The 17,854-nt window shown below is 34.9% G+C and overlaps 1 protein-coding gene across 1 annotated transcript in view; it reads right to left on the bottom strand.

Moving 5' to 3' along the window:
- The window catches only part of TDRD9 (tudor domain containing 9), a 59,912-nt gene that overhangs the window by 13,859 nt on the left and 28,199 nt on the right, over positions 1 to 17,854 (bottom strand). The window contains exons 8-25 of the mRNA XM_090141703.1: positions 15,545 to 15,648; positions 14,083 to 14,129; positions 11,688 to 11,742; positions 11,458 to 11,542; positions 10,764 to 10,821; positions 10,057 to 10,161; positions 9,122 to 9,219; positions 8,615 to 8,746; positions 7,785 to 7,947; positions 7,636 to 7,699; positions 7,057 to 7,120; positions 5,300 to 5,344; positions 4,399 to 4,452; positions 3,862 to 3,978; positions 2,808 to 2,915; positions 1,697 to 1,797; positions 725 to 898; positions 72 to 183 (exon numbers count right to left, since the gene is read on the bottom strand). Of these exons, the coding sequence (XP_089997829.1) occupies positions 72 to 183; positions 725 to 898; positions 1,697 to 1,797; positions 2,808 to 2,915; positions 3,862 to 3,978; positions 4,399 to 4,452; positions 5,300 to 5,344; positions 7,057 to 7,120; positions 7,636 to 7,699; positions 7,785 to 7,947; positions 8,615 to 8,746; positions 9,122 to 9,219; positions 10,057 to 10,161; positions 10,764 to 10,821; positions 11,458 to 11,542; positions 11,688 to 11,742; positions 14,083 to 14,129; positions 15,545 to 15,648 (1,686 nt within the window). The remainder of the gene's footprint in view (positions 1 to 71; positions 184 to 724; positions 899 to 1,696; positions 1,798 to 2,807; positions 2,916 to 3,861; positions 3,979 to 4,398; positions 4,453 to 5,299; positions 5,345 to 7,056; positions 7,121 to 7,635; positions 7,700 to 7,784; positions 7,948 to 8,614; positions 8,747 to 9,121; positions 9,220 to 10,056; positions 10,162 to 10,763; positions 10,822 to 11,457; positions 11,543 to 11,687; positions 11,743 to 14,082; positions 14,130 to 15,544; positions 15,649 to 17,854) is intronic.

Raw genomic sequence — 17,854 nt, 5'->3', positions numbered from 1 at the left:
AATACTTAGCTCTAGTGTCAGCTAGGTACTGATTACTGTTATGACCTTCTTCGGATACAGAACACTCCTACCTCTGTTACACTGATGGACAGAAGACGATTCGGAATCATCTTTAACAGCTGTGAAGTACCAAATGAGACTTCTACAGGCTCCACTGTCTGCTTCTGATAGTCCACATTCACTCTGAAATTCAAAGAATAAAAATGTTAAATACTCCACTCGGAAGTGAAAATTTAAGGGTTTTTTTCTTTGTTTGCTTTCACTGCTTCTTACAATGATGAGGTGCACAGGTATGAATGTAGAAAATGAGGGACGGGGGAGGGGGATGGAATTAAAAAAAACAAATCCAATGATAAAGTCATGAAAATCACACTTGTAAAGTAAAGTTAAGCCCTAAGACTCACTTATGTGTTTAACCTTTACTTGAAAATGCATTTATTTGATTAGACCATAAAATGACTACACAGAGCCAACATACCACAGGAGAAACTAAGATGCAATTATGACAAAATAGAAAGATTCAGGAAGGTACATACCAAGAATCAACTGTATCATCAGCTTACTAGAAATCCAAAGAATGAAGGTTAAACAGTGGAAGTTGTTGGATTTTTTTCTTCTATGGTATGACTTACAAATGTATTTTAAGAAACAATCTGAATATATTACTGCACAATTAAAAATTCAGCATATCCTCCCTCCCTGATTCCCTACAGAACGTGGTTACCTTAAAGAGTCCATGCTTGTAACTGTCACATGTTGCAACTCCTTTTTGATATCATCTGGATAATGAACATCCAGTTCAAGAGGAATTTTCAGCTGTGACATTTTGATTGACATGTACACTGCAGGAAGAACCTTTAAACCCTCCACAGGGTTATGGGAAAACTCTACCAAAGCCCTATTAAAAAAAAATTCCAAAACAAAACAAACAAAAAACCAAAAACAAAACAAAAAAAACACACAAGAAAATTTTATAATATATATATGTGACAGGAAAATCAAAAGTAAACCAAGACAATTATAAAAACAGAAAAGCTATCATTTTTTTTTCCCTGCCCTTATCACAGGGAGTCAGAGAACTACAAAATGTGTTTTCCTTACAGGTCTCAATTATATGCCTAAAACTTTTCTTTTAACTGTTCTTGTAAAAAAAAAAAAGTTTTCTAGCAGTCTCACATGAACGTACCAAATTTACTACATTTAATACAAATAGAAAGAACGCGAAGATACATGTGATTTTTATTTTTATTTTTTTTGAAAAGGGAAAAGCATAAAAAGCATAAAAACATGGAATGATGTTTGGGCACTTCAGTCCTGCAGACCAGCTAACATTGCCAAATTGCATGCATTTTGTAAAAAGCCATTGGTACCATCAGATGAACTGAGTTCACTATATAAATAAGAAACAAATACAGACAGATCAGCTGCAGTTAAGATTCTTTGTTACAAAACAAAAGAAACAGGACAAATTGGCCTCTACGGCACTAGCTTATCAAATGTTATTCCAATCAATACATACTCAATTTCAAAGCTCCCTTTTTTATTCAATCAATCAAAAACAATTTGTTGATTTCTGACAGATTAAATTAGAAATGTTCATTTTGTCATTACACCATTTTAAAAGAAGGAAAGTCATTAGCCAGCTCACAACTGAGACCAACAAACAAGCATGATGCTTAAAATATTTTGTGCTTACCTTGATCCATCATACGTAACAGATTTTACTTGTCCACACTGTCTAAACTGTGACTGCAACTGATTATGGTATAGATAACCATAGGGAGGAATATTCTTCAGCTGTTAAGAAAAGTCAAGTTAAGCTTGGACACATTCAACCACTTTAATACACTATTAACTTCATCTAAATAATTAGTTAGCTCTTATCTTCCTCCTTCACTTGAGCTACAATAGTAATGATCTAAGAACCCAATTAAGAAAAAAAACCATACTGCATTAAATTAAAAAAATCTGAAAAAAAAATTTCTGCTGCTAATTACTGCCCTACCTCATTCCTCCTGGAGTCAAGATTCAAGAAAAGTTCTCAATAGTGGGAGAGGATAGAAGTGAAGATTTCATGAAGAAAAAAAGAAACCAACCCATAAAACCTAATGAAACCACAGGGGCTGCGCTGCACTGCAACAGCTGTCTGATCACAAAGCTGCTCTGTATCACTGTGGAAGGTCACGGAGGCTGGGACAAGGCCCTGACAAAAGAGTAGGAAATGTTCCATCCAGATTTTAAAACTGTAAGAATGACCTGGGCAACTACAGGCAGGTCAGCCTCACTACAGCCTCTAGACTAAGCACTGATCAATCAGATACCCAAACACTTTCCTAGGTTAATCTGAGCCATTCCGCAGAAGCAAAGACAATTTCAAACTTGTACTTATTCAATCAGATAAAAATGTCTACGGAGTCAAAAGAAGAAAGAGAATGCAACATCCAAGTAACCTTAAAAATAATTGGCATGTTTGTCACATACTACTAAGTACAAGATTACAGAACAGTAACACTGAAGCTGTAACAACTCTTTCAACTCAGAAGTGCACTCTCTCAAAACCATTTATTAGTTTTCTGAAAGACCAGCAATCAAATGTGTAGAGGCTGAAGTCGGAATCCTTTTTAAACTGCCCACCCACACAACGTGTATTGTAACAGAAGAAAGGAAGATGACATACCAGGTGAGAAATACTTACATACCCTGATTCTATCTTGTCCCAAGACAGAAAAAAACCTTGAGAAATACCACTAACATTACATATTCCTATTATTTGATGCTTGATTACATCATTCAACTTCATAACATACCAACACGGTGGTTTTTGGATCTTTGCCACCAAGCTCCCTCACTGCACCTTGTTCATTACATTTTTGAAAAGAGAAGTAGTTTGGATAGAAAGCACCAGCCATTACAACCTGAAATCAAGAAAATATTTTCTTTTTTTAATTACAGCTTATTCTAATATTCGGTTTCTCAAAAAGAGATAAAGTTGCAACGTGAAGCAATACCAGCACATCTTAATATGATTTTTTTTTTCCTGCCTTTTAGCAGAAATTACTGTTGTTCCCAACTGAAGTTTAACTCATGCAAATCCTATCCATTTAAAACATACTCTCCATGACTTCAGCTTCTGGAACAGTATTTTAATATGTGTATTTTAATATGCATGCAGACTAAGTCAAAACTTCAATGGCTAACCTCTCTTTTAAAAGAATGTCAATTTCAAAGAAATCCATATACAATACTCTGTGGCAGCTGTTCAATTTTCACATTACATCACACAGTATTTAACAATTCAGCTATGAAAAGTTCACTATTTACACCGTTAAGTCAACTGCTGTTGAGATGATAAGTCTGTGAAAACAAAATCACTACTAATCAGTCCAAATAGGAGAAGAAATGTCATTAGAAAATTGAAGCAAGTTACAGTAGCTGAGCAATCTTATTTTTCCCTCCAGTAACAACTCAAGCCAGTGGCAATTTCAACAGAGAATTCAAAACAAGCAAAAACATCTTTTTCATAGACGTTAGCTTTTATCATTTCAACTCAAACCTGTCTTCAGAGTATTTTTTATGACTTAAAGATTAACTGAGATACAAGGTTAATTAATCTGAGTATCATTTCATTTTAATTTAATGAACTGACAGAAACAAAAGGGATTGCTAAAGGTCCAATACTCCAACCATAACATTATTCGTGCTTTTAATTATCCAAAAAAAATGTTTCAAATGCAATCTTAAAAATTTACAAGAAATCTGAAACATAGGATATCTCAAAGTACTAGTTGGAAATGGTATGTAAAAACCCAATTACAAACTTTGGAAGTAATATCTCTGCCCAAAGAATTATTAAATAATTACCTGCAAAATGAAATGTTGTTTATATGCATACTCCTGATCCATCGCAGACAGCTGAGTATTAACATGCATGTTAAACTGTTTGACTCTTTCTTTCAGAAGCTCAACTAACTCTGCCACCTGAAATTCCAGCTCTAGTTACATTTAACAGATAAAATCCAACCCGAACAACAACAACAAAACTTAGTAAAAGTCTAAGCAAGAAGGTAAGCCCTCTTACTTTTTAAGTGACATTAATATCCATTTCATCTAATATACTGCTTAGCATCTTCACTAGTACTTTTAAAATGCAGTACTAGATTTTATTTTGCACACCTTTAAGTTCTCATGTGACACGTAGCCAAGTGCCTGTAAGTGTTCAAGTTAACACTGCTTTCAACAGTGTTTATTTCTTTGAGAGCGAAAAGATGATCTCACGTACTCAGTTTAAAGAAGATATGTACCGAGATATATACACACAGTTGTACATTAAGTAGGCTTATCCACGATATTACCATCTGTAAAAACATCTCATTCATAAAAATGACTACTTCAGCTCACCTCTCTGACTTTCTTGATATGAACATAATTTAATTGACCCCACTCAAGCTCATCCTGGAGAAGAAAGTAAGAAGTGCAAATAAGAAGTAAAATAGCAAAGAAATTTCTAACAACTATGATGTTCTCTCACATTCTTTAGTGTAGACACAAATAATAGCTACATACAATGAAAAACATGTTACCTCATTTCACAGCTCTCTTTACTTCTGACCATGCATTTTGATAATATATTTGACTACAACTGTACTTGGATTATCAGCAGTGCAGCTGTGGAGCATTAAGACTTCTCATATAAATCCAAATGTTCAACGCCTCTGAGCTGCTAGTACAGAATCTCCTTCAAGAAGATGACTACCTCAAAACAGAAGACAACCTAGAACTTCTTAAGATCTAGAACTTCAGATATTCACTATAAATCAGTGCACGTTGTGCGCTGATATTCATAAAGCACACTATGCTCTGACTTAAATGGAGAAATCAAAAGCATTTTATCTTACACATAGAAAAAAGACTACAGGCAGTTAATGTGTGCATACTACTGGACTTCTGAGACTGATACACCAAGATCTTCCATCCTTCCAGATGCTCCCCCCAAAAGACACCCATGGTTAGAGAAGTGTCTTTCAACTACAGCTCAAGTTCCCTTCTCAGTTTAATTTCAAACATTCTGGCCACTGTCAATCCATCTAACACAGGGACTAAGTAAGATGTTCTCTTCAAATACTAGAACCAAAGACTCACTATGACACCTCAAAACCTGTGCTTCTATTTACTTATGACAATGACAATCATAGTAAAGAAAAAATGCCAGTCTGAATTCCTTACTAAGATGACAGAACACTCCAGTACTGAAGTCACCAGTTTCAGTATTGGACAGAAGTGATAAAAAAGTTTAACTAACCTTGGGATGTCTCAGGTCCCCATTCTGTCTGCACATCTGCCACGCCTAAGAAAGAAGTGGCTTAGTATTCAAGTACAAATGGTCAATAATAACAAAAAAAATCATGCCATATTGAAAACTATGAAGATTTTCCACACCTATGCTTAGGATAATTTTAAAATATTAATTTAGAAATCAGAGGTGTCCTTCAGCTAACACTATTATACACAGCAGGGCCAACTTGGATGACATTTTTGATGTTTTTACCAAGGTCTGAATACTTCCAAGGATGGAGATTCCATAACCACTGCAGACAAACTATTCTATCGTTTGATTACATCTCACAGACAATTTCTACCCCTCTCCACCACAGCATATCAGCAGAACCTCTCTTGATGCAACTTGTGTCCACAACATCTTGTCCTGTGGCTGCACACTTCCAAGCGGAGGCCTGGCTTCCAACCTCTAATCCTACACTCTGCCATGAGGTATAGTAGAAGTCATCAACTAAGATTGCCCTTTAGGCACCCTCTTCTTAGGGCTGAACAAACTCACCTCTAAGCCCTTCCCCACATATGTTCCAGCACCCCATGGGGCCTTCTGTAAGACTTTCAGTATTTCCATGTCTTCCAGTAATTCAAAGTCTCTTTGGCACTACAGAGTTCAGAAGCTGACACCATATGCAAAAGTGAGCCAGTGACAGGAATCTTAGTTCTATTATAGCATTACTTGCAACGCTCAATTGGGTATTAAGAAATTTGTTCAAAAAAGGATGCTTTGGCAGTAAATCACGCTGTCCATACATTTTTTGCAGTCTCCTTCCTCCAAGATTTCAAGTACTAAGCTGAATAAAGCCCTGAATGATCTTGACTGATCTCACCAGAGGACTGGACTTTAGACATCCTGAGTTGTTTTTTTTTTTTTAAATGATTTTATTCTTAAGATATGATTGTGATTTTAAGTCTTAAGATGATTCCTCCTAAGCAGATAAAAAACACTCCTCACTCTAAGAACACTCTTACACTGATTTTATTGAGCACTGGCATGAACTCTGGGTCTTTGGCTTACGCAATGACAAAAGCGATGCAGCTGCAAGATGTAATTTTAACAATGCATTACTGAGGATCTGAAAAAAACTGGCTGGGTTATAAAAGTTACATCACTCTGAAGAAAAAGAACATAAATCGTTTTGTGTTTCATATGATTAATACTAGTAACTTCTTTCTGCTTGCTGCTTAACTACTATTTGTTCTGCTGGATGCAATCAGACATCCACTTTAAAGACACCTTCATCAGTTGGAAAGAATCTGCATCCCATGTAAAACAGCTTCTTCATGATTAGAGGGCATCAAGAAAACATAAGTCTCACGTCCATGTCTTGCTCAAAATCTGCTTTTACTTCTGGCAAGCAGAAATGAAATGGTGCATTTTCTTTCCTTCTCCACTCTTCAAACTGTTCTGCACTTGCTTAGGTGAACAGTAAAAAACGCTCAGAAAACAAGCAGTGCAATTCATTTTTACCCATTTCCTGCTGCCTTACTCTGGAGAAAAGTTGCACACCTCCTTCACAGGTGTGGTAAAAATTGATTCAGTCAGTACTAGCAGTAGTGTTACATAGAGCAAGATAGCTTTCAAATTATTCAAAGTATTACTAAACAGCTAAGTATAACACGAAGTTTTTAACAACTTCAAAACAAAAATACTGCACAGATCACACAGAAACGAGAAGGTTTCACTTTGGTCCAGACTTCGCTGGAAAAATCAGACAGAAGACTCACCTTAAATGCATTCACAATTGCAATACAGTCACTCTTACTATTCCCAGAAAAGAAAAGTTTGCTCCTGGCAAAAAAAAAAACAACAACAACATGAAGAATTTTCAATAACATTTTTTCTCATCTTAAATTTATTATAGCTGAACTATAATTATTATAGTTATAATAAATATAGTAATAAAACCTGTATACATACTATACACAATATGCAGTATTACTACAGATACACTATCAGCATCTTCCAACACATTAATAAACAAGTTCAATACGTTTATGGTAACTGTTTTTTTCCACACTTCCTCACTGATGGTAAGCTGCGTGAGCACACTAACTGATTTTTAACAGACACTTCACATCAATGTTCACATCAGGAAGGCAAAGCTGAAGAATCAGGTCTTCCACACAGAAAAGGGTGACTTGACTTCGTGATACTGATTAGTTCATATAGCAATATTTCAATGTGTCAGCTGCACTTTGGAAGGAATTTAAACTCAAGACATTAAAAATTGTGTTTTGTAATCAGCTTTGCACTGTGCTTCCAGGAATAGCCAGGAAGATATAAAACATCAAAGATTATAATACCTGTATCCATCAATAGGCTGCTTGAAAGGCTCTACAAAAAAGTTCTGCAAAGAGAGTGCTGCAGCTACAATAAAAAGAAATCAAAATGAAAACCTGTACGTTACTTGTTTTTATGGAAATAAAGAAATTCTCTCACATTCTTCTTTTACCTATAATAAGGCATTCTTCTAAACATCCAAAGACATGCCCAAGGACGATCAATTTTCCAAGATGCAGATCCACTGGCAAATGTACCAATACATTTCCTAAGAAAGTCAGCTCACCATCACGTAGATTTTCTTCTGCTTGCACACAAGCTGTAAGTGCTCCTAGCTACAGAAATTTAAATTATTTGCTAGTAAGATCTGATCAAGTAAGTCTAAGATTGTTTGTAAGAAAACAATACAAGAAATAAACAATTGCAAAGCAGCATTCAATTTGAGCCATAACTGTAACTAAGTTGAATTAATTTGAAGAATCTACTACCTGAAACTTTTACTGCATGTACTGGATATAAAACCAAGCTACTGTATACAAATATCATTTCTTCAAAAAGAAAAGCTTTAATACTGGAATAAAACTGGTGTTCTACCACATACCAAATTGATAATTGGAAAGCAAAATTGCCAATTTCCAGATAGAAAGGGAGATGTTCAGGCTGTAAGATGCTACTTGTTTAATAAACAATTTCACTTACAGATCTCAAGTTCTCTAATATTCTTCTTATTCTTTCTAATCACAAATGCTAGTTCACAAGTATTACAATTTCTTCAGGATTCTGCTTTTACTCTCTGATGAAATTACTATCTCTTTGAAATGCAGTAGCAGCAGAAAATATGCTGAAGAGTATGGCAACCAAATAATTGCCTAACATGACAAAACACTGCTTAGACATCATTCTCATTTCAGGTCCTAATTAAGGTTACTAGCATCTTAAATAACAAGGAATGCCATACATTTTCATTACTTGGATTTCAGCAGCATTAGAAAGAATGCCTACCTCTTTCAGATGAAGTATGGTACGTTCAATGTCACTTATGTTGGGTGGAGAAAGAGCTGTTGCCAACAAAGCTTTTGGCTCTCCCATATCAAGCTTTTTTATTTTTAATACTGTAGTTCCCAGTGGACAAGTCTGAAGGGAAGACAGTATTATTCTTACTTTTCCCCAAGAGAGGTGTTTAATTTATGAATTAATTGAAGATACTGATCCTTAAAATAATTTCAAGTTTATAATTCAGTAACAGCTAAAAATAATTTTGCATGACTAAGGATACTTTTCTTTTGAACAGAATGTTAATTTCCTAAGTCACATCCATTTTACCGCTGAAATTCACCTCCTATGAACACCACAATAATGAATGGTCTTTCTCAATTATTTACCAACTTAATTCCATTTAGTTGTACAGCTATTAATAACTACTCAAATAATGCATTCACTTTAGGTAAAGCCTGTGCTACAATGGACACACACACAAAAAATTTCATTAGTAACCCCAAAAATTCTTACCAGCATCTCAGGTAGTGATTTCTCTGGAATACAATCTGTCCAGAAGTCCTTATGTACAAGCCTGTAACAATATCCATTGGAAACACGTCCAGCACGACCTTCAAACAGAAGAACAAACTTATCAGTTTGTAAACTGCCCAAGCCACACTGTAAAAAAACATCTACAAGCATCAAGAACAGCTGAGAAACAACAGCAAACTCAAGAGGACTCTATTTGGTGTGAGATAACTCCACTGGAAAGTAAGGCCATATTTTAAAGTCACACACTCAGCAAGACCAAGCTTCCTGCTATACAAGATGCTGCTGCTATTAGCTGTATATTGGTCAGCAGCCATAACCAACACCGACCCAGAACCAAATGGAAACAAAGCTGTAACTGAAGCTCTCACAGTATGAAAACAATGAAGATATTTTTATATCTAAAGATTTCACTTATTAAATTAAGTACTCCTTTCCACTGAAAATAAAGACTTTGATATCAAAGAGTACTAACAAGAAAAGGTGATCTAAGCTCATATTTAACCTTATGCTACAACAAACACTGTAAAGATACTGCTGTGGATCTTTCAATAATTTAAGAGTGATGAATAGACACAATTCTCTTCCTGCAGTCAATAAGGAGCTAACTGCTGCTTTCCCTCTTTTCAAAAAATAAGGTATGGTTAAAAAAAATTACTACTAAGTAAAAAGGAATCATTTGAAGTTCTATGGTCCATTAATTTTAATGTTTTTCAATAAAATAAAAAAGCTTACCTCCAAAGGAAATACTTCAACAAAATGCAACATTCAGGCATAGTAGCTTAATCTCTTTTTAATACCTGACTTGATAAGGTATGATAACATTTCTGTATAAATCATTCATGACAAAAAATTATCAGTATTTTTCATCTAGAATTCTTCATCAAATTCCTTTCCATTCCCTACTGCCACCTTACCTCTTCTTTGATAACAGTTTGATTTAGATGCCCAGCGAAGTCTCAAACTTTGATAATTAGTTTCCTCATCACAGAACAAAGTTCTAGTTAAGCAGAAATCTATCACTGCAATTAAAAACAATATAATCTTAGTAACATTAAGTAGTAATTTATCTTTACGGTGATATACAGATTGATTTTATATAATCAGAAAGGGAAAATTTTTATTTTTCACAAACATTATTTTCTTTGTTGGTTTTCTAACAACTAGACTTAAGCTACTGAGGATACTAACAACTGCAAAGAGATTTTTACATAGACATAAAAATAATGCAAATGCATTAGAAGATAATCATTCTGCACCTGGATATTGTAAAGCAGAATTTGTTAATCTGACACAAATATCTTAAAATATATTCAGAATGGAAATAAAATGCTTAAGCTACTTGAAACATAAGTTATAACCCTGCTCGTTACTGCATTTGAAATACTGCTTTTCTTCCAGTGCAGGATTAGAACTCTCATCCTAATCAATAGCTTTATCTATATGTACATCCAGATGTAAAACTTTCCTGTTGTGAACAAAAAAAATTCAGTAACTGTCAGAATTAAACACTGCCAAGAAAGCTTTGTAGAGGGGTGACATGCTGCAAAGATTTTGGCAAGTAGCAATGAAGAAAATGTTACGAATACAACATATGCACAGCTTGAAAATGTAGAAGACTTACCATACTTAACATCAGGAACTGTAACAGAGCTCTCAGCTATGTTTGTAGATAGAATAACCTTTCAAGCAAGAAAGGAACAAGAACTGTATAAAGACAGGAACTACTTACATTAATATGTCTGCATGAAATATCTAACCTGAGAAGAAATATTAGTATTTCTGCTCTACATGCAAAATACAAACAGTGTAATACCACAAAACCTGCATTTTCTTGTCCTATTAGTAAAAATGCATTCTAAAGCAGTACAGTATATATCATAAAGTACACAAATATTTCTTTATACATCTGTCGTAACAAAGTATCACGATACTAGCAGTGACAAAGCAAACCAGGACTCCAGCCAAAAAGAGGGACACAAAAATGGAACAGATATCCTTGTACAGGACAGCCGCTCTGCTCTGCAGTGTCACTGTCATGAAAGTGGAATAATCAACATGCACAAGCTATCTTGAAGGATAAAAACAGTGGCACACGATACATTAAGGGTAACTTCCTCAATCACATCTCTTTCAGGTCTAAATACCAGTGAAGTCAACAGCTTGGTAAAAATAACAGTTTATATCTTGAGGGTAAAAATAAACAGAAAAGCATCATCCTTTGCCCTCATGCAGCAATTTTACTTGGAACAGATCACATTCTTCACAGAAAAAGATTTTACAGGCTTAAAAAAAACCAATGATTAAAGAATATTTACTTTTCTGTAGCCAGGAACTGGATTCAAAAATACATTATTTTGTTCTTCTAAGGAGACTCGTGAGTGGAGAGGGTACACCTGCCACCTAAAGAAAATGTATTTGTGAATATTTGCTGATACAAGCATATAAAAAAATAACTATTTCTGCACTAAACTATCTGTTCTATATAGGACTCTCACAGATAAAGGATTTACATTCAAGTTTAATAAGAAAATGTGATTTAACTTACTTTTTGTTAAACATACGTGTGAGACGTGAGTGCATGTAGCTTATTTCACTGAAACCTAAAAAAAGAGTAAACAGAGTTTTCAGTCATCACTAACAACTTCCAAATCAATTCTCACTTAACACCCATCTTTACACCCATCTTTTCTTTGGGTATTCCAGTGCCCTTCTTGACTAGCACAATGAAGAATCTGTAGTTCAAGAGATTAACAAAGCACTAAGCAAAATACCTTCAGTGCTGGAAACAGAAATATACAGAAATCAGCATGTATTCTGTTCACATACACACAAAAACAATATACAATATAATTATAACTTTAAAATTATCTGTTCACGAATGGAACTAAGGCACATAAAGGTACAGACAAGAAAATCAGGACATGGACCTGTCTGGACACCTTCTACCAGACCTACTCAACCCTACTATACACTGCCTGACCATCCTGCTGTCTAATGCTTCCTATTTGCCATACCCCTTGATTCCGCATCTGAATGTGAAATCACCACTTGAGTTCAACTTACGCTTATTAGCAATTAAAGAGACTTCTTCCACAATCAGTAGAAATAAACTGTACAAACAGTGTTAATAGTAGTTATTACTCAATCTAGCGATTGCCCACTAGACAAAGTAGGTAGAACTTAATGACCAATTCTGGAAGAGGCAAGACTCCAGCAGAAAAAAGGGATGTCAACAGGAGAGGCAGATCTTTGAATATGAAAGTTTCTAGTAACAGAACCTGGCAAAAAAAAAAAAACTAGAATAATGGGAGTGGAGCATGAAGAAGTGGAAAACAAAAAACAAACAAAAAATGAGAGATTGATATTACAAAAGATAGGACAGTATCAGCATAAATCCTTTGAAAGGGCACCATAAACCTGAAGTCATGCAACTCCTGCCACCAGCAAGTAAATATGAAGAACAGAAGTGAAGCCATTCTTATCTTGTTCAAGCTCTTAAGAGGATGACAAATTACTGTAGCTTTCATTTAGCCCATCAGCTAGTCTTGCAGGGACACATTATATACTGGAATGCCTAGCTCAGCAATGATTCAACCAACACAGCCTAAACTCTTTTACAGTTTTTTTTAATTATTATTTCTTGTTCTGTGAAGAATCAAAAGAACATATATCAAAGTACAGAAACAAGAAACAATCGAGTATTCAGATGAAAAAGTACCGAAATTATGACTGGTTGTGCAAATTCAACGTAGCCTATATTAAAAAAAAAAACAACTGCATAGTTTAACATGCTCTTTGTACCACCTGCTATTTGGAAACTGAAACTGCTGGGGTAAGTTCAGACTAAAATGTACTCAGAATACCTTAAAAAATCTGAAAGCATACAATATAAACATTAAAATAGGAAGCCAGAGGCAACAAAGATGGTCACTGTACTTATGAGAAAATGGAATAAGTCCTACACTGGCACAATAAAGCATTTCCTCCTACCTAGAGGGCATTTATAGAGAAGGCAACTGAGAAAGAAAGCTGCAATGCCATTTAGCTGGCAGGGAGAAATCTCCATTTGGAGCTACAATATCAGTGCTGTATACTGCTGTGCTGGTGCGCTGTGCTTCCAGCCCTAGAGCTACCATGCCTATTACTGAGCTTAACACAGCAGTGAGATTCAGAAAGATTTACAGGTAGATATGAAGTTCTGGTAGGGACAAACATCTCTGCACCCAAAGAACAGAGCTACTCCCAGCTTCGATGTGACTCTCCAATAGAATGCACGCATTCTGAAATTTTCAGAGATGTGAAACTTCGCTAGGTTAAGTAAAAGAAAACTTGAAACCAACAGGTAGTTAAGTTTGTGATGCTAGAAATTCTATGCTGCAGCTGAGTTACAAAAAAAAAAACAACAAACAACTGATTACCACCTGCTTTCATTTTGGCTGTCATTATTACTTGAAGCCCTTAGCTAGATTTCAGAAGTAACAAAAAATAACTTCAGTTTACTGTATAAATAGGTTTTAAACCCACCTGTAACGTTATTATCATTAGTTGCTACATTGCTCCATATTTGTTTTTGGTGATTTTTTAATTTTTTTTTTTTTTAATATGTTCCTACTTTATTAACAAACTTACACATAAAGAAAAAAAGTGAAACTTCAGTTTTGCTGCAAGAACTTAAAAAAAAACAGGGAAGAGACTACAATACATGTAGATCAGGAGATGCCTCTGAAAGAACCACAGAACTTCACAAAACACTTAGTAGTTATTTCAAATCAATTTCTCTAGATTAACTGCAAAATTAATTTTATTAAACTAAGTTTGAAAGGAAAATACCCAAATAAACAAAGCAACCCCATGTGTTTAACGTACAGTTGAAAGAAATCACAAGAAAAATCTTATTAAATGACATATAAGAAGCTAGAGTTATGAAGATCTATCCTCACCTGGTAAAAACACAAGTACACTTCCACGGTCTGGTGTAAAACTCTCTCTAAAAAGAACAGACAGTTCTTTAAGCTGCTTTATTATCCCAATATACACCTTGAAAGATCAACCAAAACTGTGCATCTTCTATAACACGCATTATTCAAACTCCCTAATGAACCAGAGCTTAAAACATCTATATAAAACTTTTATCTAGATTATTAGGTTTAGTTTTGTCTTTGAAACAGAAACATTATTTACCAGTTAAATTCATCAAAATTAGGTTATTTAAAAACTAGAAAAAGTATTACAATATCACACAACTACAGAGAGACTTGCTCAGTATACATACAGTCTCATGTTTCAATGTCACTGTATTCAATGTCACTAAAGCCTAGCATGTAAGAAAAGTAACGTTATCAAGAACTACGGGTCGTGATATTCATCAAGAGATGCCTTGAAGTTTCTATGGTAAGCCACAAGGATAAAATTGCTTAACATAATACAGAACTTTTATTTCAACAGCAATCATTCCTGATGTAAAATGTCTTATGCACTTTGAAAGTCTCTACAATCGAACTGTATAATGAACTGTAGAATTTTCAGTGGAAGATAGCAAAGGATGTTCACAATAGCCCTGTCAGTACTTGAGAGCTGTAATGCTAATACTTTCATGTTTGCTTGTAGAAGTTAGCCTATGAATAATGTTACATTTGGCTGTTCATTTTAGAATAAAGCAGCTTCACTAAAAAGATCAAAAGCAATAATCAAGAAAAAAAGCTGAGAAGTACTATTAACAAAGTGTTCATAAATGTATCTATAGCTCTGAAAATAAAGCCAGCTCGCTCTCTTCCCTTCTCCCACTCCAACAACAACAACAAAACGTGAAGCTTCAAAAACAAAATAATTTCTTCAGTATATATTTACAGTCAATTACAATACATGGAACCAAAAAAGATCCCTAACAAATAACACTCTGTGTTAGACTAAAGTTGTACAAGCTATTTTACTAAATTTTTTCAGAAACTAACCATCAATTTACAAAAATCTATGGAGTATCTCAAAAAAAAAAAATCACTTCTTTCAAAAGAAAGTAAAATAAAGCACTAGATAAACAATCTGTGGAAATTACTGGCTTGCTTATATTTTTTCATGGCTTAATGTATGTTTTTTTTAATTCTTCATATAAAAAACTCAGCTGTGATTGGCAGCAAAGAAAGTAGTTTCTGTATGAAATGGCTTGCTTGGACAGCCATGCTTAGGGCACAAATTTTATTTCAGAAACACAGACCATTCAGTAAGATCTACAAGGAGTCTCAGTACAGAGAAGAAATCACACTAATTCATAAAATAAAAGCAGTGATATGTGGAAAAGTGAGGGACTAAAAATTACACCATGCAGGTTGCTTTAGGTCTTGCTCCTTAATTAGTGTCTCATTTCCCCAAAGAACCATTGATAACAGAACTAGGACTATATCTTACCCATTGCACTGCATCTCCAACTCATCAAATGACTGAATCAAAGACACTGCTACCTCGTATATTTCCTTTCCTATCATTGGCTTATCAATTCTTTGAGAAGGAAGCTGTGTGGAGAAGGAAGTATTAAGGTTAACACAGTAAAATAAGCTAGATTACACAAGTTGATTTGCCAAATGCTCTTCAACTAAAACTCATACAGAACAGCAGATACACGAAGAACATTAGTTACCTTCTAAATACATGTTTTCCTTCCAGTGTTCTACTATTCTAATGCTATAAAATTACTTCTGATATCTAACTACCTTTGATGAGCACTAGCCCACATTTCTTCACGTGTAGAATACGTTTCTTAACCAGAAGTAGTAAGCATGCACAACTAACTCTGACACAGGGAAAACAGGATGATGTGGAGAGGAATTTGTGTAAAGAAGGCACAGTCCTTCTCACAGTCCTATAACATACACCTCAATCTTACTGTAAATAATTCATGTTATCTTTACTTTCAGTAGACCTTGTATTTTATATTGTATTCTGCCAAGGAACCACAGTTGTGTTGTACACAATATAACTGCAACTAAGTGAGTTTACAACATTTTCTAGCATTCAGTCACATATTCAAGGCTTTAATACCTAAGAACACAAACCACCAAGTTCTTGGAGCAAATTTAATGACTTAATGATGTTTCAGTTTTTAAAAGAAACTGCTTAATGAATGAGACATGTACTGAGAATGGTCTACAACATTATGCATTTCCCCCTCAGAAAAAATGGCTTTTGAGAATAGCTGATATTTAATTCTCAGTACTGAAACCTGTCTTCAGCTTTCCAACCCTCAGTAGAACAGCCTGCTTGTAACACTATATCCTGTTAACTCTAGGTAACCTTGGTGTCTGCATCAAAGCTGCTTTTCTGAAAGCCCTGAAAATCTCTCTCTTCTGGTAGAGGCCTGATTGGAGGATCAAAATCATAGAATCACAAGGTTGGAAGGGACCTACAAGATCATCTAGTCCAACCATTCTCCCATTACCATTGCTACCACAAGCACTAAACCATATCTCATAGTTCCTCATCCAGACACCTCTTGAACACTGATAGGGATGGCAACTCCACCACCTCCCCGGGCAGGATATTTCAGTGCCTGACCACAAAAGAGTTATGTGTAAGATGGCTCAACAGTACTTTCTCCACTTCCCATCCCTCCTTGAATCAGCTATCTAAGTAAACTTTTTAGGTGTACCACTGTCAGTCCCCGAGCTTCTTAGCTGCATTTCATACCCACCATGCTCACACTTTTCCACTGAAGCCTGGTAAGTCCATAAGATGGTATATTTTGTTTCATAATACAAAATATGCAATAATCTAAGAAGTTTTCTATTTTCTATTACTAAAACCAAAACTTTTGAGATCATCCATGCTTAAATAATTGTCTCCAGTTTGTCTCTTTGGTTTTGTTACCTACTGTACCTTTAGTATTCCTTAACATGACAAGGCTGCCACATCACTCTTAATAAAAGGTAACAACGTGTGAAACCTTAAGTCCAAAAGCCCAGTCAGAACTGACTGAAGTAATACAGAATCATCAAAATTGCTTTTGACAGCAGTTTACTATCTTTTATCTGGACTCTGACTTCAGTTGTGGGGATATTATGGAGTTTTTACATTTGCAAACCAGAAGTGGTAATCTCTTTTTTCGGTCTAAGTAGATACATAGAATTTCACAGATCTATCTGTGACTAAGATCAAGATGTCCTACTTGCTTAACTTTTAAACATCTGACCTCACAACTAAGTTAACAATTAGTTAACTATTAATTAACAATTAATTTGCATTTGATGTCACCAGTCCTACACTGCAGTGCTACACCTGCAGAAACAGGTATGCATTTACAGAGCACAGATAGCCTTAAGTTTGCCTACAGATACAACCTTTGTGCATTTTTAAATCAAAACCTGTGCAGATATGACAAAGTATGATTCATTTAAGCATCCAGAAGAATGTGCTCAGAGGTCATTATGCAAAAAGGAAAGAAACTGCACTTGCAGACTTATACTCAAAATTTATCAGTATAAATGACCTATATATATATATATATATAAAACCTATAAATGACCCAATATCCATTCAACAAGGCTACAATGAAAAATGTTTTTCCCTTCCTTCTCTGATTTTCTAAATATGGTGCTGTTCAAGGGAAAAGCCTTATCTTTCATCCAGCAACATCTATCTTACCATAGAAAAGTGATTACTGTAAACAAGCAGAGAGAAGAATACAAAATAATGACTGGCATTTCTGCTTATTTTCCAAGTCAC

Source organism: Phasianus colchicus, chromosome 5 (genome assembly GCF_987193195.1).
Source record: "Phasianus colchicus chromosome 5, bPhaCol1.hap1.1, whole genome shotgun sequence".
NCBI classification, from domain to species: Eukaryota; Metazoa; Chordata; class Aves; order Galliformes; family Phasianidae; genus Phasianus; species Phasianus colchicus.
The sequence above is the reverse complement of the archived record's forward strand: the minus strand, read 5'-3'. Positions and strand labels throughout refer to the sequence as shown.